The sequence below is a fragment of the Necator americanus genome, chromosome V (genome assembly GCF_031761385.1).
Source record: "Necator americanus strain Aroian chromosome V, whole genome shotgun sequence".
Classification (NCBI taxonomy): domain Eukaryota; kingdom Metazoa; phylum Nematoda; class Chromadorea; order Rhabditida; family Ancylostomatidae; genus Necator; species Necator americanus.
Window position 1 is genome coordinate 24,627,733 of NC_087375.1, and position 24,958 is coordinate 24,652,690.

A 24,958-nucleotide genomic window follows, 5' to 3' on the forward strand; every position below is an offset into this window, starting at 1 on the left:
GTCAATCAAGCCGCTTGAACTGAATACTTTCGGCTGTTTGGTGGAGAAGGATAGAGCTTCTTGCAATGTTTAGAATGGTGTTTCACAATTTGCATTTCAACTCAATACGTAATTCGAGCGAAACGAACCCCAACTACTACTATGGATGTCTAGTGATACGTTCACAGGAACTATTCCAACAATTCTATGTTGCTGAGCAAAGCCTCATTCATGACCTCATTTTCGAACAGCAGTGAAGCTTCAAGTTTTCAGAACCATACGCTTGGTGAAAACTGCCTAGAATACTGTGTTCCGCTACCTCCGAAGGGGGGTAGCGGAACACAGTGTTCTTTTTCCAGCGCTGTAGAGTACAGATTAGATGTATTGGTGTGCTGCAGATGAGAACATCACTGTATGTTAGAGCTCACTTCTATGTGTCACGTGTCGTGTTTTTTCTTTCACCGAAAAGTGAAATGTGGTAAGCACGAAATATGCAGGTAAGGGTACATGTCTTAACACAGTAGATTTTCTTCGATACTGGAACTTCATACAAAGTAGATGCCATACTTTGCAATATAACTTTTTTGCATTTCAAATACACTTGACACAAGTGATAGAAAACGTTAGGAGTACGAATAAATCTAAAGTATCTAGCTGGAGCAGAACAATCATGGCACCTCGCATGAGCAACAGAGTGAAAGGCATCTTAAAGTAAAGACTTTGGTAGTCAGCAACGTTGTACAACGGTGAAGGCGAAAATATTCCGTTCTCAAATCAAGAAACGATACAAATGAGACGGGTAATGAGAAATATAACACAAATCAACGGTAGATCTTCACACTTGACTGACTCTGCTCCTTCGTGGGTTGTCGTACGACGAGGAAGGTGTCAGAAGAGCTGCGCGACTTTTTTGTGTCGAAGATTGGGAGGAATCAGCGTCTAAAAAGTCCTATTCGGGAGAAATCTTATGCAAAGAAGTAGTATTTAGGAAAGAAGAAACATGCCGCTTTGACTTGGATGTATTGTGAACGCATACGTCGAAGAAGAAGGTTGGTTTACACGGTTTCGACAGTGCGTTGGTCCCGCCCAACTGCGACTGTGTGCTGTAAATATCCGACCTTTAATACTCGATATGTTTATGAAACAGCGTTTCTTTTCTGTTTAAGTGTAGTGTGTGTTTGGGCTGTCTCAAGAATAGGATATGTGGTTATTTACGGAAAGATTGATGGACAGTGAAACAACAATTAATGAAAATTAATGAAATTATGCATATATATATATATATATATATATATATATATATATATATATATATATATATATATATATATATATATATATATATATAGTATGTACGCCTTAGCTGTTTGGAATGTCACAAAACTTCGACAACATCAGACATCTTAGAGTGGAAACTTACGCATCTCTTCCGCATGTTCACTTTCAAATGCATAAGAAGTCTTCTTCTTCGGAACTTCGTAGGGCGACGTATTGGTAGGCAAAAGAAATGGAAATCGAGATGAAGATGCGAAAGATGGCGAGTGATATGAAGATCCTTTAAAGATAAGTGCACAAAGTTGAAAATACCATATATGTGCACCTTTAAAAAGGTTAGAGTTCTGTTCATATGGTAATTGGACACATATCTTCCTTAAAAGCATCACCACACGAATCTGGGGTGGTACGATTTTAGGTGGAGAATTCCTATGCAGGGTCGTAGATTATGGAGAGGAAGGTGATTCCGTCCAATTCTTCCTAATTGCCGTAAAAAAACGCCGCACAGTGTTGGCGTGCTACAATCGAACTCGTTGTAGAAAATAGCGCGCCGGAACGCTTGAAGCCGCATCCTCCAGGCTGTTTTTACGGCAATTAGGAAGAAATAGACGGAATCACCCTTCTCTCCATAATCTACAACTCCGTGTAGGCATAACCCACCTGAAATCCGCACCACCCCAGATTCGTGGGGTGATGCCTTAACTAAGATCAAATCCATCTACATGTATTCAAGATTAATCTTTTGACTATCTATGCAACATATGAGGAAAAGAAAAAGATTGCGTAACGAATAAGACGAGTCACCATAATCACATGAAGTCGTTAGCGTTTCGTTGGAAACCGAGCTGCCCACCCGATTCCCTGCATCCAGTCTCATGTCTATTTCTGCCGGCGATGGCTGCAATGTGCGCAGCTACAGTTCCCAGTGCTGATAGCAAAAAAATCGCTCACAAGCTTCAAGCCCATAGATCAAATTATACTTACAGGAGGTACGGGTTTCGTCTTACTTTCTTTTCTCAGAGAACGAATAAGTGACGGTCCCCCCTTTCTGGCAGAAATGCTTCCACTATTTGATTTATCTGAAACTGTTCAAATCGACTTTAATGGAAAGTGCACAGTAAGACGTAAAATTTGCAGAATTTTCAACAAACAAACCAAAACGATTCTGCTCCAATATCTTTTCTCCGTCATAGAATGCTTGGTTTGGAATCCCTTTTTCCGACTCCATTTTCTCACTGGATGTGCTATCCTGTGATAGATCAAATGCTGCATTGTAGTGCCCAGTGCATGGAGGGTACGGTTTGTCGTCCTGCAGCATTAAAAAAGTGAAACTTCAATTCCTGACTGCAATTATTGCTGTAGAAGTTGCAAGACAATTTCTGCAAGGTTGCAGACCAAATAATCAACTTCTAATTTCATCGCTGGCCCACCGTTCAACTTTGCCGTATACTCTCATAGTAACGTTTGGGGATCGAAAAAGATTGTGTTAAAGTATCTAAAGAAAAAAACAGAGGCTCAAATCTCAATCGCCTTAGAAATATTTGCGCAAATCATTCCAACATGCAACATGCATGCAAATCATTTCAAATCATTCCGTCATGAGAGCGTCCGTTATCTCCCTTCACTAAGCTAGCAGCTGATATTTTTGCAGCCACTACTAAATCACTACCAGTTAGATTTCAATTCACCCTCAGGTCAGCAAATAAGGCAGAAGGGATACAGATAATGTGTACTTGAGGGACATGATATATGCTAAGGAGAAGGGTTCCGTAGTGTCAGCTGCGATAAGAGCCTAGCAGAGTTCTCAGGAATGACTTTGTTCGATGGTTCTGCCAGTGCTGCGACGCGCAGGCGACGCCTGCAACTTCTCCCTTGACGACGCACCAACACGACACGTCTGCTGCACTTCTATCAGAAGCGCGCGGACCATAACGAGTTTCGCTTTTTCCATGGCTGAAGGGGTGGTGCTTTTCGCCGACGGTTGCTTTCAGTGGGCACGTTCGTACTGCATGAGCCTTGTTAGTCCGTCTAGCTTCCTACTAAAAAGTCCTCCACGTCGGAAGTTGAGTTTTCGTAATCTGTGAAAAATATTTTGGATAGCCTTCATTTGCTCCTTCATGCTTCCCTACCGAACCTCGACAGTTTCGCAGAATTTGAGCTCTTTTCATGAAAATGTCATTACTGCGCACGTACTACTTACGACCTTCGCGTCCATCTGCGATGTCACCTAAAATGACACGCCTATAGAACGCAAATCGCACATGAGAAAAATGTCTCGTATTTGGACCCAGCTAAATAAATGTTGAGACCGAAGCATTGATTGGCCGCCGTGAGTCGACAAGAACTACAAGAACGTTAGAATAGATCTAAAGAGATGCCAAATGCCTTCGAAGGAGACGGAATGGGCTGATGTGCTTGGAGCACGAATGGGTCGGATTCTGGAGGTTCGTTGAAACTCAACAATCTCATCAACAGCCCGCAGTGGCAGTGAAGACGGGTTGTCTGTGTCTAAGTAAGTATGAAATGATGAGTGGCAATCTTTTGCACCAAAAGATTATGAAAACAGTTCGTCTGCATTTAGTTGGGTATTCATCATCGGTACTACATGTTGTTCGCTTCACGAAACATTGTTATAACTTCACGAAGATCAAAAATTCAGATCTTTCACTCATTAGACAAACAAATCAACATAAGAGTGAACAAATTGCTAAAATTGTACTCAAGGTTGAATATGATCCGTTTTAGAGACAGATAGATGACTGTACTAAAACAGAAGGAAAGATGTAAACAAAAGTTAAAACACACAACTCAACAAACCTGGAACTCAATTTTGCCGCGAAGCCTTTCAAACATGCTTAAAATATCAGCGAACGTTGGACGTTGGTCTCTCTCGTATGCCCAGCAATTCTGCATGATCTTATAGCTAAATTTGATAAGCAGTAAACAAGAATTAAGCATGCCTCTAGCTACAAGTGCAACCTACAGCGGATCAGGGCAGTAAACAGGTTTAGCAGGTGTTCCTCCATTCTTAACGTGCGTGAGAACCTAGAAGTGAGTAAAATGAAGATGTACGCACACACTATACCAAATTTGAAGACCTGACTGTTATCCATACTGGGATACGGCATCTGTCCAAGCCCAACTATTTCATACATCAGTATACCGAAAGCCCAGACATCGCTTTTGGACGAGAATATGCCGTCTGTTATACATTCCGGTGCAAGCCACCTAAGTTATTTCATTGTTTTAAAGTGGAAGCGGAAGACAGTGAATACGTGCAAATTAACCTCAAAGGAAGAAAGTCTTCTCCGTAAACTTTATAGTACTCCGTGTTGTAGACACCACGGGCCAAACCAAAATCAGCTGCAGTAGTTCTAATTAAAGTAACAAACTACAATATGGTTCATTTTGCATTTGTTAGTACACTATTGCCTCAAGCGCCTCAGTCATGTTCAGCAAACAACCGCATCCACTGCCACAAATTCAATCGTTTTTATAATTTTGTTTTTGATAGCACCAAAAAGTGAAGAAGAGAGAAGGGGTTACGCTGGTCAGCCGGTGTTGTCTACACGACATCGTGCCGCCAGTTACTAGCGGCAGCAATTCGAGTCTAGCAAGCAATTCGCCTTTAAAAGGCTTATTGAAAGCTTTGACCCCTTCTTCTTCGTTCTCTAGGCGCGACGATGATAGTTGAAACTGATATTGATTCACATCTTCTCAACCGCAGACGTTCACTTCTAATCATGAGTTATTTTTTCAAGAATCGATGTCTGTTGTAATACTACTAATAGTTGACGACAATATCAGCACCATCAGCTGTATTTTTTTCTCACGTTTCTAGTAACATTTCTGTCAACGTTCGAGACAACGTACGGCAGGCTATGTCTCGGCCAGTCCGATCGCTTTTGATCTGTCTCTCCTAGTCAGTGCTCACAAATTGACGCAACACATCGTACCTGTCTGCGCTGTCGCATCACGCTTGCCCTTTGCAGCCATTTGGTTGCAAGCTTTTGGCCAGACATACGTGTACGATGCATGAGTAGTATAAGTTAGTCTCTGAATAGGAGGAGAAGGGGTCGTCGCCCAAATCCATGCATCCGAAGGGCTACAGGATCGCTTCTCGGTCGCTGCTCTGCGTCAGCGTCCTCGGTTATCTGACGAAGAACCTCATCACTGCCGTCTGTGATCCCTTTCCGAGCGATATCTGCGGACCTTATATGTTCCTTGCCATATTCTGTTGCTTGTTTAATACATAAAGGAAATCACTTGTTGCAAAGTGACATACGCCTTACGGACATTTATTTTTATTTTGAACGGAAGGAAAGGTTGTTAATCCTCATCTTCTATAACGTCTACATGAAATCTCCTCTGCATTTCTTCTATTCCTCATTTCTTCCCTATTTGTGCTTTTGTAAGCTTTATTTTGTACTGGCTTTCAGAGAAGCTGCTCAGCTACTTAACACACTGCTTCCACTTCGGTTCTTCAGACAGCGGGGGTGCGTTCCAAAGAGTTAGCAAGTCTCAGAAGAAAATGTTGGATACTACTTAACTTCCTGAAGCGGGTTTATCTGGTGTTCTTTTTGCTGTTCCTGCTACTGGATTTTCTCTATCATTTGCAGAGTGTCAGAAAGATAAAAATCGGCAGCGGTTGCGCGAGAGCAGTGGGATAGTTCAGTTTTTCAAACTGCGCCTACGTCAACATTTTTCGTGTTAACGTGCAGAAAAGCAGGTGCTCGTGGTAATTACTTGGGCACATGCACTATTCACTATTAACGCACTAATTCTGAACTAAAAGGCAGGACGCAGCACAGCGAGCAAATCACCTTCATCTACATCGGTCTCGTTTTGGTCGTTTGGGAAATGCAGCGCACCTATCTTCGTGACTCGATTTCGATGTGGTGTGCCGGAGCTGATCAAACAATTCCTAGCGGCCAGATCTCTGTGAACGTGTTGGTTTGATTCGAGGTATGCACCACCCCGTCCAATATCTATTAGCATCGATAGTACGTCTCGAAGAGAGAGTTGCGAAGGAAAAGAATCAGTTGGCGAGCTAAATCCATAAAATTCAAATACTTCAAATAGTTTTGATGCAAAACAAGCCCACGAACACACCTTGCTTTTAGAAAATTCAGTAAGTCTCCTCCTTCCATTAATTCGAGAATAAGATACTCTTTGGGTCCTTCCAAACATACACCGAGAAGTTTAACAATGTTGGGATGGTCAAAATTGCTGTAATGAGATAATTTTTCATGCAATGCTATACGTTAGTTAGTTAGCTGGCTGGCTCACTTCATCAGGATAGCCTCTTTCATGAACTTCATCTTCTCTGCTTCCTCATATCCATGTCGAAGTGTCTGGAATTTGAATTTTAATCCCTTGAATAATAACCTCCTCTGCCTCCAACCGCACACCTTAATCGCCACTCTAGTCTCTCCATCTCTCATTGGCAAACGAGTAGCAACACCTTCCCACACTTCTCCAAAGCTTCCTGTGCCAAGTTTCTTTTCCAAACGAATGAAATCAGAGCGGACATGAGGAAGATCTAAAAGGGATTCCAACCTTTTTTTTTGAGAATTCTTCAGCGTGTGTAAGTCTAATCGGAAAGCGTGAGCAGATAAAGAAGGACAAGAAGGTGTAAAATGTGAAAAAAAAATACACAAAGCTTCATCTGTTTAGTGTCAGAAAGGTCCATAAGCTGGTATTGTTTTTAATTGAAAACCCCTCATTGTTGCAAACTTTTCACATCCTAACATTTTATTTATGCTTTTCTCCCAGCGATAAAGAATAAAAGGACAAAGTGCATTGCATTGATCAATCCCTAAGGGTTCAGCCATACAATGAATGCGGTAGGAATTCGATGTGTGACATGTGTCTTACAGTAGACGATAGTTCCTTGATGGTTCAAATGTTGTCATGGTTGCTGTACACTGATGGGGTGCGCGCTCATATATATCCGGAGTGAAACTTTTAAAACTTTCCTTTTTCTAGCATGAAATTATTTTTAATGGGCTTCTGAAGTCTTGGAAAAAGAAAATTTAAAAGAAAATTTTAATTAAAAAAAAGAAAATAGGACTTTTCCCCTACCCATCATCTTAGGCGAGCTCAAAAATTTGGCTTCGATCAGAACTTGATCACTTCCAATATTTCAAAATAAAACAGGCCCCGGCATTGTAGGAATACGCCATCCACATCTCACCTTTGACGCCAAAGTTCGGAAAATCTCTCGATTATTTCCTATTACAATAACAGGGGCTGCTACTTGTCACCAAAACAATCGCCGAGTGCTTTTTTGACTTCGTCCTCAGTTTCGAGCTTCTTTTAAGAAAACGCTGAATGTTGCTCGAAGATCAGGAGTCGAAGAGAGCGGTAGACTGTAGGCAGGGTAGGTGATTAGGTTCACTTTTGTCGCTTGAGCTTCCGGTACTCGACTCAGTTTCTGGACCACCGAGAGGAGAGTAGCACATTTTCGCGGAAGATGTGGAATGAGACTGATACCTCAACCCTGTCCACACACACGCCTTTTGCAAATTTTGACTTCTCATCATCCTCGCTTTGAAAAAGCCAAGTCTCCTCCAGAGAAAGTGGAGAAAGAAATGTTCTCTTTCTCTGAGTTGAAAGCTGGTAGATCGTGGGCTGCAAATTTACTGAGTTTCTGGTCCTTGCTATTTTTCGTGTAGCATTTGGGTGCAGTACCCAATGTCAAAGGTCCATCTCCAAAGACTGACCCGACCGCTCAGAATCACTCAGCAGATAATATCCTGGAAATTGCATTGTACAAGTCTTATGAAAAATGACCGTATATTCGGACTGGTTTGTATGGGCCGTAGACTTCAAAGAATAAAAGAATTCTGGAAGAGGAAGGTGTGACAGGTGGATTTGGTTGGAGTAATTATGATGTGCCATAATTTAAGATAAGGAGCAAACAGATACTGGAAAATCACAGGACGATGCGTATGCGACAACGCAATACAACAGTCGAGAACGTTCAAAATGACTAAATTATTCCTTTAATTCAGGCATCACTCCATGAATCTGAGGCGGTACGGATTTCGGGTGGAGTATTCATATACGGGATCGTAGATTATGGAGGGGTGGATGATTCCGTCCATTTCTTCCTAATTGCCGTAAAAAAAACGATCCGGAAGATATGGCTTCGGGCGTTCTGGCGCACTATTTTCTACAAGGAGTTTGATTGGAGCGCTCTAGCCTTGTGCACGCGCCGCATATTCCGGACCGTTTTTTTACTGTAATTAGGAAGATATAGACGGAATCACCCCCTTCCTATAATCTACTATCCCGTATACGAATACTCCACCTGAAATCCGCACCACCTCAGATTCGTGGGGTGATGCCTTTAAAGCGTAGTCAGTTCATAGTCAGTTAATGAGGACAACAAAATAGTACAATTATGAAAAGATCATAAAGAAAAGTAAAGACAAACTTTTTATCTCGTTCAATATTTCCAATGGCATCGGTTGACAAGGAGCATGATTGATTCCAGCAATTTTCTCGAGCGTAATACAGTTTTTGTCATGTGTACGCTCTTTCTTCAAGTGCGCTGCACGTGTTCGGGCACGAACTGAAGAAAAAGAAAAGGAATTCTTCACAGTTGATGCTTGGAGAATGTGGTAAGGCCAAACCCACTCATTAGGAAAATCAACGTTAGCAATATCAGGATGGCTATTAGCGAGACAGTCAGCACCACATAAAGCCAGGATTGCGTTGACTCGCTAGCGGTTGCTGGCACTGAAAAGTCTTGAATTAAAATGGAGTTGTCTCAGAACTCCTCCTTACCGATTTTGTCACTGGAGTAGCCGTAGGCACCAAATCCTTCAGTATTCGCTGCACGCACACGGAACTCCCAAGTACGGCGGTCACTCTTGGCTGGCCTCCACCATAATTTCCAACCGTCCAATCCTCTCTCAGCAATTTCCCATTCAGAAGAACGGTTATGTCTCATCTAAAATGCCCATTCGCTCCAAACATTCTGCATTTTTCGTATTTTTCTCCCACCTCAACAGCGTAACTGGTTATGGGTGAACCTCCATCACTGGCCGGTTCTTTCCACGACACAATCCAACCTTCCTCATCCATTCGAGCTTCCACTGCTAGCGGTGCAGTTGGCACGCCGGCTGTATTTCGAAAAATTCAGTGAAACAAAGGATCTTCGAGTACTGATTTGATAGGAGTAACTGCTTGTGGATGTATGCGTTTTGACCCTACCTTTAGTTTTAGCCTGCTGAACTCCTTGATAGTAGTATTCTTTAAACGTCACAACTCTGTTTTCGATTGAGAACGTTCCCGAATAGGCAGCAACGAAGCGGTAGTCATAGGAAGTTGCGGAGAGCAATCCATTAATAAGCACTAAATTACTGATACAAAGAAGCAGTTAAAAAATTCACCCAGCACAACTTTGTTAATTTGGCGTCCAATGGGAACTATTGGATCGCTACTAGTTCCAGTGGCAAGAAAGACTTTGAAAGCTTGTAAGCTTTTCGATTTTCTAGTCTCCTGTTAAAATGTAATAACAATGTTCTGCTCAATCCATCTCTTCACCAAAAAAAGCCAACATGTAGTATCGACTGTGGAATTAGTAAAGAAACAATTTATTTTTCCATTATTTTTTATTTCTTGTCAATTTATTCCGTACTAGCCGGCTATGCCCGACTGTTGTTACTCAATACGATGTACTAATAATACTCGAAGTGATGTGCAGGACTCCTTTTCCCTCTTTTTTTCTGGTGTTTTAAATTGTGTTAACGCAAATCGTAATTATTCCCACCGCTACACCTGGTATGCGTATCATTTCTGCGGCAACAGGATAGAAGTGATAGTACAGTGACATCAATCCTAAGTTGGTGGACTCACCTTGAGTCATTAGTTACCCACACCAGCGCATAATTCTAACTCCATCAAAACCACCTCATTGCTCTTCGGCTCACCACTCTTACACCAAGGAACCCATCTCAACTCATCTTACTTTCTTCTTACGCTGCTTGACACGTTTCAGTATTTTTTTGCGCATGCGCATACCACGATCCCACGGACCGGTATCACTGTTTGTGTCACTGACGCACCAATCTTTGACGTCGGAACCTATTTACCTGTACAATAACACATGAAGTCTAAACCCATTTCCCCTATACAACAAACTCGACGTCCGAACCGCTTTCACATTGTTTTTCTTAGTGCAAACCATTCTTCCGACATCATTCCTGTCCCATCCGGTTTTCATATTCACTCGTACATGCGCGAAAATGAAAATAAATCCAATGCAGCAAGACCTGCTCCATCTCGTTTCATCGCATTCTAGCGCCGACACCAATTTGATGCCATAAAACCGTTCCCACTGATATAGCTACCGCCGACGTTGATTAAAACACTTCAGAGAAGCAGACGTCAAAGTACCACAGACTAATAAAATAGATATAATTGACGAAGAGACCGGGACTTGTGGCCGAAAAGCACTCTGACTTCATTGCCGCATCACAAATTGTTTATGTGCAGGGTTCGCTGTAAATCAGCTGATCTGCTAAAGTTTGTAGACGATTTAATATGCATATATGGCATGTATGCGTGTACAAACATGCGATGTGTGCAAGATACATACGTACGTTTCTTGCAACCTCCATAACTAAATTGCAGCGCTATAATTTGCACGCTACGTGTAGCTCAGGAGAGGGGAGTCCATTTCTTCCTAATTGCCTTATAAGCGGCCTGAAAGATACGGCGCACTATTTTCTACAAGGAGTTCGCTTGGAGCGCGCCAGCCGTGTGCACACGCCACATCTTTCGGGCCGTTTTTTGCGGCAATTAGAAAGAAATGGACGGAATCACCCACCTCTCCATAATCTACGATCCCGTATGCGTATACTCTACCTGAAATCCGTACCACCTCAGATTCGTGGGGTGATGCCTTTAAACACTATACCATCGTAATTGTGAACGTTCCTGGCCTCTGCGAAGTGACTTAAAGGCATCACCCCACGAATCTGAGGTGGTGCAGATTTCAGGTGGAGTATTTCTGTACGGGATAGGAGACTATGGAGAGGGGGTGATTCCGTCCATTTCCTCCTAATTGCCGTAAAAAAAAAACGGACCGGAAGATGCGGCGCCGCACAAGGCTGGCGCGCTACAGTAGAACTCCCTGTAGAAAATAGTGCGCCAGAACGCCTGAAGCCGTATCTTCCAGGTCGTTTTTTACGGCATTTAGGAAAAAATGGACGGAATCACCCACCTCTCCATAATCTCCGATCTCGTGTACGAATACTCCATCTGAAATCCGTACCACCTCAGATTCGTGGAGTGATGCCTTTAAACCGGAAAAAGCTGAGTATGTCGGCTAGTAAACTGTAAAGGTGGTATAGCTCTGTTTCTCGCAATGATCGGTGAACAAACAGTGTTGTGTACGTTCAGTTATGAGCACCATACAGCCATTTGCGGTAGTGAGCCAACCTCTATCCGACAATGCAATTTTGTTTTAGAAGAGAAGCGAAAAAGAGAATAACAATCTACCTATTTTGAGTAAAGATAAATGTAGACTGTAAAGGAGGAGCCCACACTTAAGCCTCCTAAACGACTATGCTTAACAATTATCTGAACCAGACCAGTAGCGGCTGTGACATATGTGAGAATAATTCATTTATGAACACACCTAAAATTGTGGAAACCATAGGATCAAACGATGCATTCGAAGGTGCTTTCCAGTCTCCTGATGAGCCGGTCTGGAATGCAGTCAGATCTACTGGAATATTGAAAGAAAATCTCGTTAGTTATTTGAACTGAAGTTGGATTAGTTGAACTGACCTCTTTGTACTGCACTGAGATGATTGTAGGGGGTTGCTCAGCCTGCAAACTGTTCCACCTGAGCAACAACGATGATCCCGTCACATTATCAGGACGAAGTGTTCCTGGAATATCCTTGGTTCGCGCAGACGCCTAAAAGTTTGAGCACTACACAAGTGAATTGTAGTTACCCAGACAAAAAGAAGAGAGAAGAGAAACTGTTTACTTTTATGGTTGTTTAATGGCTCTAACATTGATCTGATGGATCTCTATGAAGTCTCCATGAATAGGACAAATCCTCTTTGTAAGGTAGTTTTGGGACGGTATAGCGCAGTCGATGAAAGGTTCTACTGTGACTGCACGATCGATCAAAGGTTCGAATCTACCCTAGTGTCAACCAAGCCTTTCATCCCTCCAGTATTGATAAATTTTGTCGCAGATTTGTCTGAGAGGATAAAAACACTACCTTCACACATCGGCTAGCCCCGCAAGTGACTGTGAAGGACAGTTAAACAGTTAACTTCAAACAGTTCACAGCAATTCGTTGAGTTGTTCGTTGAATTCTCGTGATTACGTCCAACAATAAAAGTGTGTGCTCATCTTAAAGAGAGGGAACCTGTTTTATACTTGTCTGACATCACTTCAAAAAATCTCTTCCATTAAAGTGGGCTCAATTTAGTGAAGAAAGCAATGGCCCATTTAAGACTGGTTTTGTTTGTATGTTCGTATTGAAAATAATCTTCTAAAGCATAAACATGTAATTGTGGTAATCATTACTTCAAAGATAATTTTTCTCCCCGTTGAATAATGCTAGCAGCATTATCGGCTTTGATTTCGGACAGCCCATACAAATCCCACAACAGAATATTCGCATAATTTTGCTCTATCAATTTGAGTTCGGCTGCGACACACATGAAACAATTTTGAATTTCGTGAGAGGGTACAGAGAAAGATTCGATGTTACGTGGTTTAGAAAACCTCAGCTCAATGAATTAACAAGCAGAATTGGATTTTAAAAAGCTTATTGTTAAATTATCTAACTTCGGTAATCATGTTCAAAGGTTCTGTGTGATTAAATTTAATTGTTGGAGTGTTCTTTTTTTCGAATAGTTGAAAAACATTATGCATAACAGCCTTTATAGGCGGCATACCATGAATCTGACGTGATGTAGAGGCCGCCGAAAAAAGCTGGATATGGGTTGTAGACTCTTGGATACGGCTTAGTTCCGCTCATCTCTCCGTAATCGTCGTAAAAAAAGGCGTGGAAACCGCGTTAGTTCCTGCGAGGTACGTTGGAACGCGCCTGTACGTACGCGTTCCGGCTCCGTCAGCAGCCTATTCATTGATTTCACTTGAAATCAATGAATAGATCTGTGAGAAGACATCATTGATCTTCGAAAGCTCGCACTTCAATGCCCCACTTTTGTATTGTTCAGCTTCAGGAGTAACGACTCTTAGGGAGAGAGAGCGCAACCACCCCGGATCCTGCAACCTCCAATCCCATCTCTAGTTTTTCCAGTGGTTACCTTGGCCATGTCGGATTCGTAGCCTTTGCCGCCTTTAAGGGTAACAATACACGAAGCGTTAGTGGATTTTTAAACATTCAAACGGCTTTTATCATATTCCACACAATGCAGCAAACACGATACTATTTGATTCAGGTTTTTTGAAGGCTGAGCTTTGCATGACGTTACGAGAACGCACTTTCCACTAACCTCCTGTGAAATCGCTTCAGAATCCTCGAGAAATTGAGAGTTGAAATGAGATTTGTGAATTGATGTCGCCTAAATTGTACGTAATTGCTTACTTTTTGGGAGATTCCAGGAGAGCTATTTGAGAAACGTCAACAAGATCGTCTAAGTATAATATTACCCAAAATTTATATTCTGTTGCTGGTCGAAGATTTGCAATTTTCACTCTGCACGGGCTGACGAGACATGACGCTGAGTCGGACGTGGTCGGTGAAAAATTCCCATCCATGTATTCTTGCACAGCAATAGTGGAAGGCGAAGAAAGTCCGGACGCTTGTTGCGAAATCTTTATAAGAGTAAGCTTAGTGTAACACTCGTGTTACATAAATTTGAGACCCTCTAAGTTTCTACGAAGGATTTTTGTAAAACACATGCTGACGAGACCTTGTATTTGATTTCAGCGATCGGAGCATTCAATGTTTCAGGCAAATTCCAGTAGAGATAGACCGTATCTGGAGTGACAGCAGCAGCTTGCAGAGATCGGGGTGCCGATGGATACCCGAACCTTAACGCTTTGGTTAGAAATCACTATTTCACAAGGATGTTCGCTAGACTTGCTACCCCGTGCGAAAAGGTTTCGAGTCGGAGATGCCGCTGGCGTCAGAGTAACGGTTCAACCACGCAACAGTAACTTCGTAATCTGTCTCCTTGTCAAGAATCCCATTTTCCACATGGATTTTCTCAGTATAGCTGCGAATGTGCTTAACTTTGTCGGAGTTTTTACGAGTGAAGTAGACCTGGATATTATTTGTTTTTTCTACACTGCGGCCAAACAAAAAATTCATTATTCCATAATGAACAGCACCCAAAACTGACCTCGTAGTGTGTCTGCGGTAGTGACACACCGTGGCAGGAATTTTGAGGAGGCGGCTTTGCAACTTCTAGAAATGCTCCAGTTTTACCTTCATTCACAACAGTGAACTGTATCCCTGCTGAGGACGGTAAAGTGAAGCAGGATCGCTCTGAAATTTTAGTAACACGGCCATCTGAATATATAAACATTTTAATAAAATTAAACCCATACCGGGGAAAGGTTGGCTGCTTTGACTGACAGCAAGAATTTGGCGAAGTGGAGGATATGCTATCGGAATGGGTATTACAGTCTCTCTTCCATAAATTAGCATTTCCGACGAAGTAACGAAGACGAATAGTTTATCAGCTATTGCAAACGCTGACATGGCTTTCAGTCCTTTTTCTGGAAACATACAACTGTTTCTTTTTGTTGAAAGTTAGCACTCATATACTCCACAGGTTGCAGCAAATTAGCCAACCATGGCTGATTCACTTAATCATGGCCAACTTAAACTGATGACAGAATCACAAATTGTCTTCAAAGGCAGCGTATCAAAAAACTGAGGATGGTGCGGTATCTATGGGCAATTACAGAGTTAGACTTCCCCTAGTGGTCCTGAAAAGCGGTGTGGAAATCTGGTTTTGTTGCTGCTTGTACGTGAAGATGCACCACCACGTGCATGAGTCCAAAAGCGAGTTATCAAAGATCAATGGGTCTCTTCAGGCACCTCTTCCAGTAAAACGAACGAAAACATGGGTGGCGTGTTCTAACTTCACCCTTGTACGAACAGCCGCCGTTTTCCATCCCAATTTTCAAGATGGTTAGGGGGCATTGGACGAAGCTACCCTTATTGTCGTAGCCTACACACCGAGCGCTATATTTGCTCGCAGAGATCCCAAAATCGTCAGTTCGTGATACGTTGTCTTTAGGGTCTTTCCACAGAATAAGTACAGTACACGATACAGATAGTGGTATTTCACAAGCGTAGAGGTATGTAACTACTATGGATTTCAACCACTAGTGCTTCGCTGATCTGGAGAAAAAAATACGCAGTCAGCGCGTGTCGAATTTTTCAGATCATCTCTTTCTTTCTGCCAATGGGGCATGATGATGAATGAATTGTTACCTCCAAACTTGTTCCAATCAATTCGAACCTCGTTGCACTTGTTGTTCTCCTCGACATCGATCACTATCAGTCCATTCCATGTCAACGCGTAGATTTTTGGTGAAGAAGCGCGGTTCCACGCAAATTCTTCAAGAAAAACAAGAACCATTGTAAGCGACACTATCGAGAGCAGATTACTGCGCTATTAGAGTTGTTATTGTGTTACCTGTCATCATCCATGTTACAGTCTGACTAGTAAGACATGGAACAGCCAACGCTAAGTTCTTTTCGTTGCTGCGTGCAAGATTCAAGGAGAACAGTGAACCATTTCTTGTCAGGAGATAAGCGGTGCTGAAGCGATCCGATATGAATGGGCACCCTGTTGGATAAATTTGTCATTGATGTTACTTTTTGAACGGATCAAAGGTGAGCTGCTTCGCATCTGTGGCCCCTGTGGTAAGCTCAATCAGCTTCCTAGGCGTAAGAAGAGATGTGGAGAGGAAGGCATCCAGAGTAAGTTGGTAGAGTGCTTGTCCGGACACTAACAGTAATCGATGTCCAACCCAATCCGAAGTCATCGTATCCACTCTTGAAACATCGCCTCCGATGGAAACCTGGTACATAAACTTCAAAATACAGAGAACACCTCAACCTCATTTCCTTCACCTAATGGAGGGACCATTCAACAACTTACTGCAAATCACCGAACTATTTAACGTTTACCTTGTGCACTATGTTGTCGATATCATTCGTATCAATCTGAACCAACACAGGTTGCAAGGAATCGTGTTCCTTCCTTACAGCGAAAAGATCATTACCAATGAAGGCTATAGCCTGATACTCCATCTGAAAAAATCTAATGATAAACATTAACAACGATATTTCTATACAGAGGTATCAAAACACCATTTTCAGTTTCTTTCGCTTCTCAGGGATATTATTCACCACGAAAAAAAATGTAGTGCAAATGTTATTTTGGTCAATCATCAGGTTCTGAAAGATTTTCGAATGGGTTTCTAGGAAATGGAGAGCTTGTGGGAAGTTTTTTATTCGGAGTAGATCAACATTGCCTTCGAGCTATTTCCTTGCAGGGACAAGAATTGGGCATTGGCAACGACTCGAAGATTAGTTGGAAATACTAGCCCAGCACCGCTACAAACATATGTTGGCTTTCTTCTGCTGCTCGAAAAACCTCTCTTCCTGGAACTCCTCGGCAACAAAAAGAGTGGTTACGTTCAGTGGTTCCAAAACTTTGTGTTCAAAAATCAGTTAGAGTGATTTGAGTGAAATTTCCCACCTGCAAACAAGAGAATGCGTATGTCAAAAAAGCTACGCATATGAAACTCTATTTTTGTCTTCCAACTAAGCTACACTGCCTACAAAATCTCTGAATCTTCGTGAAGAAGAACAATCTCCCGATTTTTGTCTCTTACCCTTAGTTCTTCAAATGCTAATCGTTCAGTTTCGTTTTTTTAAACAGAGCGTCCAGAAAACGTTAGATTTTCTGTGTCATAAGACGGATGATCAAGTACGAAAACACTTTTTGTGGAAAATTCTCGAACATCTTCTTTTATTTCTGAAAATGAATTTTTTGTTGTACTTCAAATTGTTTCTGTGGTGTCACTATGGTCACTATTCCACAAGCATCGGAGCCAACAGAAAAAAATCGCTAGCAACGATCCTAGTAGAGGTCCACTTGACGTCGAGTTCGAGAACATCTCAATTAAAGAAGTAGTAAGAACTGCATTATCCCACCCCGCCCTTTCATCAATATTTAGGAATTCCACGTTTCACAAGCAAAAATGTTTTTTTATTTATTTCCGGGTTTTGGGGAGAACTTTTCCAGGTCCAAAAAATCTGCAAACTTTGAACAAACTCACTCTGTTCACTTGTGAAATTTGACGTTTCTCCCGTTTAGATGGTTCGTCCTGTGTGACGTTAGTGATTGCAATAAGAGCGTTTGTAGAGTCGATTGCAAAAAGGCGGACAAGAGGTTTCAGCTCTGAAATGGCGACTGCTCCAGTCAGAAGCAATATTTTAGGTCCTAGTTTGTATTCTTAGGTTCTAGTATGTGTTAATAGTAGGAGACGAAGGTGAACGCTTGAATAACTTTTAACACTTACAGAGGCTCGGCGTATTCTCTCTATTAATTATTCGTGTACCTCACTATCATTTTAGAATGACTTTTTTTACAAATGATGTAACCTTATTTTCAGTCAAAATTACAGTACGAATGAAACGTTCCGTGGATGGAGCAGATCCAGATTATCCAGAAAATGACAAAAGCGTAAGTCTCGATCGCTTTTGACTTTTCCACAGAGATATCCTTCAGTGAAGTAAGGTGTAGTCGCTCATAGAACTAACTACTAACTGTAGCTGTACTATTTAAAAAAAAAACTCGCAAACAAACTAAATAATAATAAATAAATCTGTCTGAGGAATTTTCCGATAGCTATTCCAGCCACCTACCAACAACTTGTACTTGGACTACTGTTAATACTCTATTTGTTGATACTGTTAATACTTCTGTGCCGAAATGCTGAAATGGAAAATGATTCTATCCCACGAAAAAAAAAACATCGGATAACGGAAGTCGTCATATATGTAAATCTTTGGGAGCAGACCAACCTTACCATTGCATCAACGTTTAAGAGGAGTCATCGGCGCCACCAGCTTACATGACAAGGGACAACCTCTTTAACGCCAGAAGAGCAGCGAAAGCGGAAGATCCCGACACCTAAGCTTTATTCCGACTTGATTCCGACCACGACCCAGCTCTTCTCAGTTTGATAACACAAATCCATAAAAGGAGTTGTTGGGTTCACCATAAACCCAAGTTCAGCATGGCAGGTCCGAGAGACAGATGCAAAAAGATGTTCTGCCAAGGAGTGTCGATCAATTAGATTACGGACCAAAAAGAGAGTGGATGACGCTGACTCTTTCACTAATTGCATTCAGGACACTGCAAAGAAAACACTTCCTGTTTTAGCACCAAGGCTGAAGCTCGCCTTTGTATCTGCGGGGAAAAGATCTGCGTACAGTTCTGGATGTGTAGCCACCCAAGAAAGGCCTCTGATAAGGAGGTTGCATCATCACCTGAAACGTGATAGTGAAAACGAATGGACGTCAAGAGCGCAGGAGTTTCAAAATCTGTAGTATGGCAAGAACTCGACAAAAGCCTATGCGTTGCTAAGGCAGTAAAGCGACAAGATGAAGAGATGTTCGCTTGTCTTAAACACAACCAACGTGATCGCTGTCAGAGATGCCAATCGATAGAAAACAATCAAACACCTAGCTGAACCGACTGCGCCAGTTTCTGAACTCATGAACGTTCAAACTTCTGAGTTACACCGCATTCCACGATGTGCTACCGAGCCAGTAGGAGGTTCTGCTCTGTATTTAAAAAATGATTACTTGAAAGTCCAGCAAATACAACAAAATAAGCGTGGAAATGTTGAACTTTCTTCCTCCTTCTGGGATGAGATTGTCCGTTCGATATAGATGGATGAAGGGATACCTCAATCGTGGAGACATGTTGTCATAATTCTCCATAGAAAGCTTTTCTTTGCAGAACACAGGAATTACCTAGCAATATCACTATTGCGAGTAACGCACAAGGTTTTGGAGCGGATCATGTTGGATAGGGTAATCAAACATCGTGAAGAATCCACTCGTGACCGTGTCTTTCGTTAGTTGACCGACTATTGATCGGGTGTTTATTGTGAGGAGAGTGATTGAAATGAGGCAGTAGTATATGAAGCCTCTACAGTTAGTTTTTCTGCACTTCTATGCCGCTTTCAATTCTCCTCTCCGAAGCTGTTTTCACAACGCACTTCACGCCGATGAAGTTAAAGGAAAATTGTTACGCCTAATACACGACATGAATAGAAGAATAATTGGTCCGAACATCACCTGGATGTACTACACTGTTCAAAGTGGAAACTGGACCGAGACAGGAGGCCATGGCGGGATCCTTTCTGTTCAGCTTCGCCGTCGATGGTATAATGCGAAGAAAAGTTGAACAGTGTCACGCCAATTTTGTTTTAACACCGTCTGAGCGTCCCATGGTGAATCTCTAGTACGCCAGCATGAGAAGAAATCTGTTTGGACGACTGCTGGGGTACTTTTGGCCGACGATGTGCCACATCGAAAAATGGAAAAATTTTACTCGGATGTGGTGTACCGGTGAATACCCGTTGAAAACATCTGCATGTTGGCCGGCCTTTTTGGGCTAGTCATTGGAAATCGTATTCGCTCTTTTGATTATCTCATGAGGAGATCGTCTGATCGTCTTGCCCAATATGTACTGAGCACGAGATCCAGACCGAAAATGGCATCCTGGTCGTCAAAAATGTTCTGCACAAAGGAGAGAAAGGAGGATCTGAGGAGACTTCTCGCTGACGAGCGGTTCACCTGAGACGTAAAGTCTCGCCGACTATGGAATAGCGAGGGATTCTATGCGAGCTCTAGCTGAAAATGGAACAGTGCGGGTTAGGATATGTTTAAGGACAACACACTCTGGCAACTACGCGAATAGTAGCTTTAGGCCGCAACATGCACACGCCGATTAAGTCAAAGTCAAGTGAGGTAATATTAACACAGATCTATAAAGGATAAATTCTCTGGCGAATCAATCCGCTTGGGACGTGCCGAAGCGTTTCCCTGAAATTCGTAATAGTTAATGTTAAAGGCATCACCCCACAAATCTGAGGTGGTGCAAATTTCAGGAGGAGTATTCATATGCGAGATTGGAGATTATGGAGAGAGGGAAAATCCTGTCCATTTCTTCCTAATTGTCGTAAAAAACGGCCCGGAAGATACGGCTTCGAGCGTTCCGGCGCGCTATTTTCTACAAGGAGTTCGATTAGAACTGTGCACGGGCCGCATCTTCCGGAGCGTTTTTTACAGCAATTAGGAAGAAATGGACGAATCACCCCCTCTCCGAAATCTACTATTCCGTATACGAACACTCCACCTGAAATCCGTACCACCTCAGATTCGTGGGGTGATGCCTTTAAGCAATAGAGCGGATGTTGGGTTCTACAACAGAACAGAATATAGATAGGGTGTTTATTGGTCCTGGAGGGATGGAAGGCTTGCTTGTTGCTAGGACGGTCGCGCTACTGAGATCTCGTCCTAGAGATCTGGAACAAAGTGTTCAACTCAGAAGATTGGCATGATTTATTGGATCTGAGTGGGTTGTTTAAATGTACATATGTTTGTTTCACTTTCGCAAATAGAGGGAAGCTGGTTCCATTCACAGTCACAATTAGTCAATTTAGCACAGCATATTATTTCATACATTGGAAAATGAAAAGCCAGAAAATTGACCCACCACTGCTGTCAATCGATATCTTGGGTGTGTACTCTCCAATATTATTCGGTTCGTTTGCAGCTGCCACCGAGCATTCAACCTCAAAAGAAAAAGCATGAGCGTAACAAAGAATGACAGTGAAGATGTGGGTGCTTTACCTTCCCACTTTTTACTTCAAAAGAGTAGTGAGTCACTGTGCTCGCCACTGGTCCTCCTTGAGTTGTGGCGTCATCCTGAACACCTAATACTTACTTTCTGATGAAAAAAATCTTCCAAAGTTGAATTGTGAGGCCAGGTTACCGCTGCCCCAATGATAGTTGTAGTGAGGAATTCCTGGAGCTCACCTCCATCATATTTACAGGAGCTGTCCTCTAAACTATTGGATAGGAGTATCAGTGAAGCTCGAGAATACAAGCGGGGTAACGCTCGTTTCACCATAGTAATCCAAAAGAAAGTGTGTGGAGCCGCTTTGGTTGCATCGGTGGCCCTTACGATGAAACTTCTTGCGGGTAGCAGAATGATGCCAATTCAAAATGCTTCTGCGCGCTATAGAGCAGCTTCTGCGATCTATGGTCGGGTCAAGACGACATGAAGCACGGTGCAATTGCTTAAGCGGCGCGGTTGAGATGGCGGTTTAAATCGACGCGGCACCATCATAAACTGCAGAGATGGAGGTGCTAGCACGGGTTCCCGCTTGAACCTAACTGCTACGCTCCATCGCGGAGCGCAGCCGCTTGGGCAACTGCAACGTGCTGCATGTAGTTATGACCCGCCCATAGTTGTGATATATAGTGTTAGTAATCGCATTGCGGACTTTTAACGACGACAAAAATTACCGTGTTCTATTGAGAATTGCAACAAAAATGAATCTTTTGTGTCTTTAGGAGCTTTCTCGCTTCATTGTAACTTGAAATTATTTTCAATGATATAAATTGAAGTGACAGTGATAAATTGAATAAATAAATTAAAGTTCATAACAACGCGTTTGAGGCAGGATTAACACGAACCAACAAAAACACTCAAACCGATAATTTTGATAACTAGCCTTAGTGCAATTAATAATATACTGAAATGGTGTGGCATTCCACTCCATTGGCGGTGACCAGAACAGTGATATTATTGCTCGTGCGCCGTCCACTGTTTTCTGAATCGTCAAGGCACAAATCAACGTTCAGCAAATACGAGTACTGTACTACACCAACTTGTTGCGTTGCGTATAACCGCACATTCGTAGGGGCAGTAGGGGGCTTCAGAGGAGCTTGCAGACCGGTTTTGCTTGTGTTGAAAGACATCCACGCATTTATTCCTGAAGATCGTTCTAGGACGCGAAGGAAAAAATGATAGGACCAACAAAAATTCATTTTTTCGACGCTACGATCCTAGGAAGCAAAATCCCTCTCGTATTTTTTTGCAATCGAGCAATTATATCTACCAGCTTTTGTGCGAATAAGAAATCCAGTACTAATCAGTACAGCCTTCTCCAAAAATAAAGGAGTTACCGTGAAATTCAATAGGAACCAAAGTTTGTTTAAAAAATCAAAATAATAGGACCTACCAGCGATATTCATGTCAAATTTCTGAGCAGAGGACCACGACTGCAGGAGATCCTGCGGTAATGTCAACTTTGTTAATGTTGTTATGGCTGTATATGCATCACCAACGAAAAGTTTGTCTTTGTAAAGAGATATCTAAAATAATCAGTTGTTTTGAATTCTACCAACTAATTATGATTTGGGTAAACAAAGTTAAAGACAAGAAGAAGTGTTGTGGAACACCCATACCTTGTACAGAACGGATCCTGGATCCTGCCGTGGCTCCGCGACCCATGAGATCTCATCTTTTTTCGAGTCTCCCATTGCAATGCTGTCCGCTGCAATTCAAGGATGTCACTGCAGGTTTTAATGGCAGCAGAATCTTGCATGACACTAACGTTGAACTTCCACTCGATTAGGTGAAGTCATTGGATGCAAAGCTATAACTGCGTTGACGTCGGCAAGCGCGTAGTTCACATTCAACGATCCCAACTTCTTGTCGCACTGTCCCACTCGTCCTTTTTGTGTCACGAAGAAAACCTTCCCATGTGAAATTAAAAGCTGACGAATACTGAAAATTAACGATCAGAGAGTCCAGAGTTGGTGGAATTTTTGCCCTGAATGGCCGTTTTCACATTAACCTTTCTTTGATTTTCTGAAGGCAACGTTGAAGATTAATTTGTAAACAGGTTTCTTCAGTTCTTCTTATGCAAATTTTGCGTTTACGAAAGTGCTTCACAACTCAAATCAGAAACCGAATGACAGTGCTTTTTTCAACGAGCTTTTCACAACTTTCGAATCTGTTACGACCATTCTCTAACTTCATTTTTTTTTGTCCTCTTGGACTAAGTACTAAGATGAATTGCAAGTGAATTTCTGGACAAGGAGAGATTGAAATCACCATTTACAAAAGAATGAGCTCTATTGCAGCATAACATAGTTAGCTGCAAAACTATATTGATATGAGCACATAATGATAGAAAACGTACATGGTAATTTTAATGGAACATGTGGAACACACATATTTTGTTTCTCTAGATTTTGTGATTTTTTCGTGATGGCAAAGCTTCTCTTCTTCATTAAGCAAACTTATTTTCACTGAACAAAGAGACAAAAAAAACCGGAGAAAGAAACTGAGAAAACCACAGATTCAAATTATTCGACTTACTTCGGTAAGTCAGTGGATGTTGAGAGAAGATGTGGAGTTCTATCTTCTTGGTTTAACTCATAAAGTGCAGTCGTTCCGTTAGGGAACTGGAAATATTTAAAATAAGCTCTTCAGGCTTTAGAACCAATTTTTTGGGGACTTGGTTGGCTGGCAAAACATTGTAAACCCACACGAATTAAACACAACAACAATGTCATATCAGGAAATCTTCGGAATTATTGAGAGAGGCCTTTAGAATTTATTCAGGAAATTCTTGATTTAAAACTAAAAAAAAATTAAAATATAAATGAAATAAATAAAAAAATTTACTAGTTCACCCTACATACATGTAACAATACATCTGATCACTCATCCTCAACACACCTTAGCCCACTCAACCTCAACACATTCTGGTTCACTGTTAGGTGAAATCCACGGCTTCCCACGCATGCATACGTAAATCACTATAATTTCAGGAAAACCCCTTTATTTAAAAAATTTCGACTGAGAAAATGAAAAGCGTAGTCGAGGTGACGTTCCGAAATTGATTCAGACCTGTGCAAGGAAATGAATTTCGCCGGTGTCATCATCAGAAGATAATCCGATAATCTCTGCGCAGTCTTCCAGCACCGTTGAACAGGAGTAAATTCTGAGATTGTGAGAAAGTTTTAGAAATTGTAAGGAAAACAAACTTGGAATTTGAAAAAAGTGGAGAATTCCTTACACATGTTCTACAGTAGCAGTCAATCTGTAGCTGATGATTTGATACGAAGAAGCCAGAACAAGCATGGCTCGACTGGGGAGAACGGTAAGGAACTTAATCGTCAAGAAGCTTGCAAACAAGTACACCTCATTAGGTTCGGAGGCACGATGGAACATAACGTTCCCCTTAAACACGACATGCGATGAATATACCAACTAAAAACACCACAAAGATGAGCAAAACTAATTTATTGAGCTAACTTTATACGAACCTCGTTAGAGTCAATTGAGTAGAGAATTTGAGTGCTGTTATCAAACGCCATAATTCCATCACAACATGGTTGGAATGCATCCACTTTAAAGTCATGTACGTTTTCGAAGAGTTGGTAAAGTCGGTTGTACGAATAGAAATGAACCTATCTGTGCAGCTTGCGTCTCTTCTCCGAGAAGATCCAGGACAGTTGTAACCTCATTCGACCGCTTCAAAAAAGCGATTGGCGGATCTGAAATTTCAAAAGTGAATTGTTTTTTCAAAGAGCTCTAAAAAAGTGTCATTACTAGCTGCAGAGACAGTT

At 41.9% G+C, this 24,958-nt stretch overlaps 1 protein-coding gene across 3 annotated transcripts in view; it reads right to left on the reverse strand.

The window, feature by feature from the left end:
- The window catches only part of RB195_015058 (uncharacterized protein), a gene marked incomplete at both ends in the record, with an annotated part of 47,967 nt that overhangs the window by 3,652 nt on the left and 19,357 nt on the right, over window positions 1–24,958 (reverse strand). The window contains 44 exons of one of the 3 annotated variants that reach the window (XM_064205581.1): window positions 830–918; window positions 984–1,082; window positions 1,400–1,534; window positions 2,059–2,152; window positions 2,239–2,333; window positions 2,410–2,563; window positions 4,072–4,177; window positions 4,238–4,299; window positions 4,353–4,482; window positions 4,542–4,617; window positions 6,126–6,304; window positions 6,367–6,483; window positions 6,544–6,608; window positions 6,666–6,796; window positions 8,696–8,833; window positions 8,899–9,000; window positions 9,049–9,214; window positions 9,268–9,386; window positions 9,478–9,618; window positions 11,909–11,978; window positions 12,061–12,192; window positions 13,755–13,823; window positions 13,912–14,076; window positions 14,175–14,295; window positions 14,352–14,527; window positions 14,607–14,752; window positions 14,815–14,985; window positions 15,710–15,835; window positions 15,915–16,039; window positions 16,097–16,302; window positions 16,412–16,534; window positions 17,569–17,690; window positions 21,024–21,102; window positions 21,161–21,235; window positions 22,048–22,146; window positions 22,205–22,308; window positions 22,558–22,690; window positions 22,784–22,872; window positions 22,933–23,105; window positions 23,703–23,788; window positions 24,237–24,330; window positions 24,406–24,569; window positions 24,656–24,738; window positions 24,800–24,886. In XM_064205581.1, coding sequence (XP_064061461.1) covers window positions 830–918; window positions 984–1,082; window positions 1,400–1,534; window positions 2,059–2,152; window positions 2,239–2,333; window positions 2,410–2,563; window positions 4,072–4,177; window positions 4,238–4,299; window positions 4,353–4,482; window positions 4,542–4,617; window positions 6,126–6,304; window positions 6,367–6,483; window positions 6,544–6,608; window positions 6,666–6,796; window positions 8,696–8,833; window positions 8,899–9,000; window positions 9,049–9,214; window positions 9,268–9,386; window positions 9,478–9,618; window positions 11,909–11,978; window positions 12,061–12,192; window positions 13,755–13,823; window positions 13,912–14,076; window positions 14,175–14,295; window positions 14,352–14,527; window positions 14,607–14,752; window positions 14,815–14,985; window positions 15,710–15,835; window positions 15,915–16,039; window positions 16,097–16,302; window positions 16,412–16,534; window positions 17,569–17,690; window positions 21,024–21,102; window positions 21,161–21,235; window positions 22,048–22,146; window positions 22,205–22,308; window positions 22,558–22,690; window positions 22,784–22,872; window positions 22,933–23,105; window positions 23,703–23,788; window positions 24,237–24,330; window positions 24,406–24,569; window positions 24,656–24,738; window positions 24,800–24,886 — 5,216 coding nt within the window. Of the gene's footprint in view, window positions 1–814; window positions 919–983; window positions 1,083–1,399; window positions 1,535–2,058; window positions 2,153–2,238; window positions 2,334–2,409; window positions 2,564–4,071; window positions 4,178–4,237; window positions 4,300–4,352; window positions 4,483–4,541; window positions 4,618–6,077; window positions 6,305–6,366; window positions 6,484–6,543; window positions 6,609–6,665; window positions 6,797–8,695; window positions 8,834–8,898; window positions 9,001–9,048; window positions 9,215–9,267; window positions 9,387–9,477; window positions 9,619–11,908; window positions 11,979–12,060; window positions 12,193–13,754; window positions 13,824–13,911; window positions 14,077–14,174; window positions 14,296–14,351; window positions 14,528–14,606; window positions 14,753–14,814; window positions 14,986–15,709; window positions 15,836–15,914; window positions 16,040–16,096; window positions 16,303–16,411; window positions 16,535–17,568; window positions 17,691–21,023; window positions 21,103–21,160; window positions 21,236–22,047; window positions 22,147–22,204; window positions 22,309–22,557; window positions 22,691–22,783; window positions 22,873–22,932; window positions 23,106–23,702; window positions 23,789–24,236; window positions 24,331–24,405; window positions 24,570–24,655; window positions 24,739–24,799; window positions 24,887–24,958 lie in introns of those variants that run through there. The other 2 variants (XM_064205582.1, XM_064205580.1) reach the window with 2 other exon arrangements.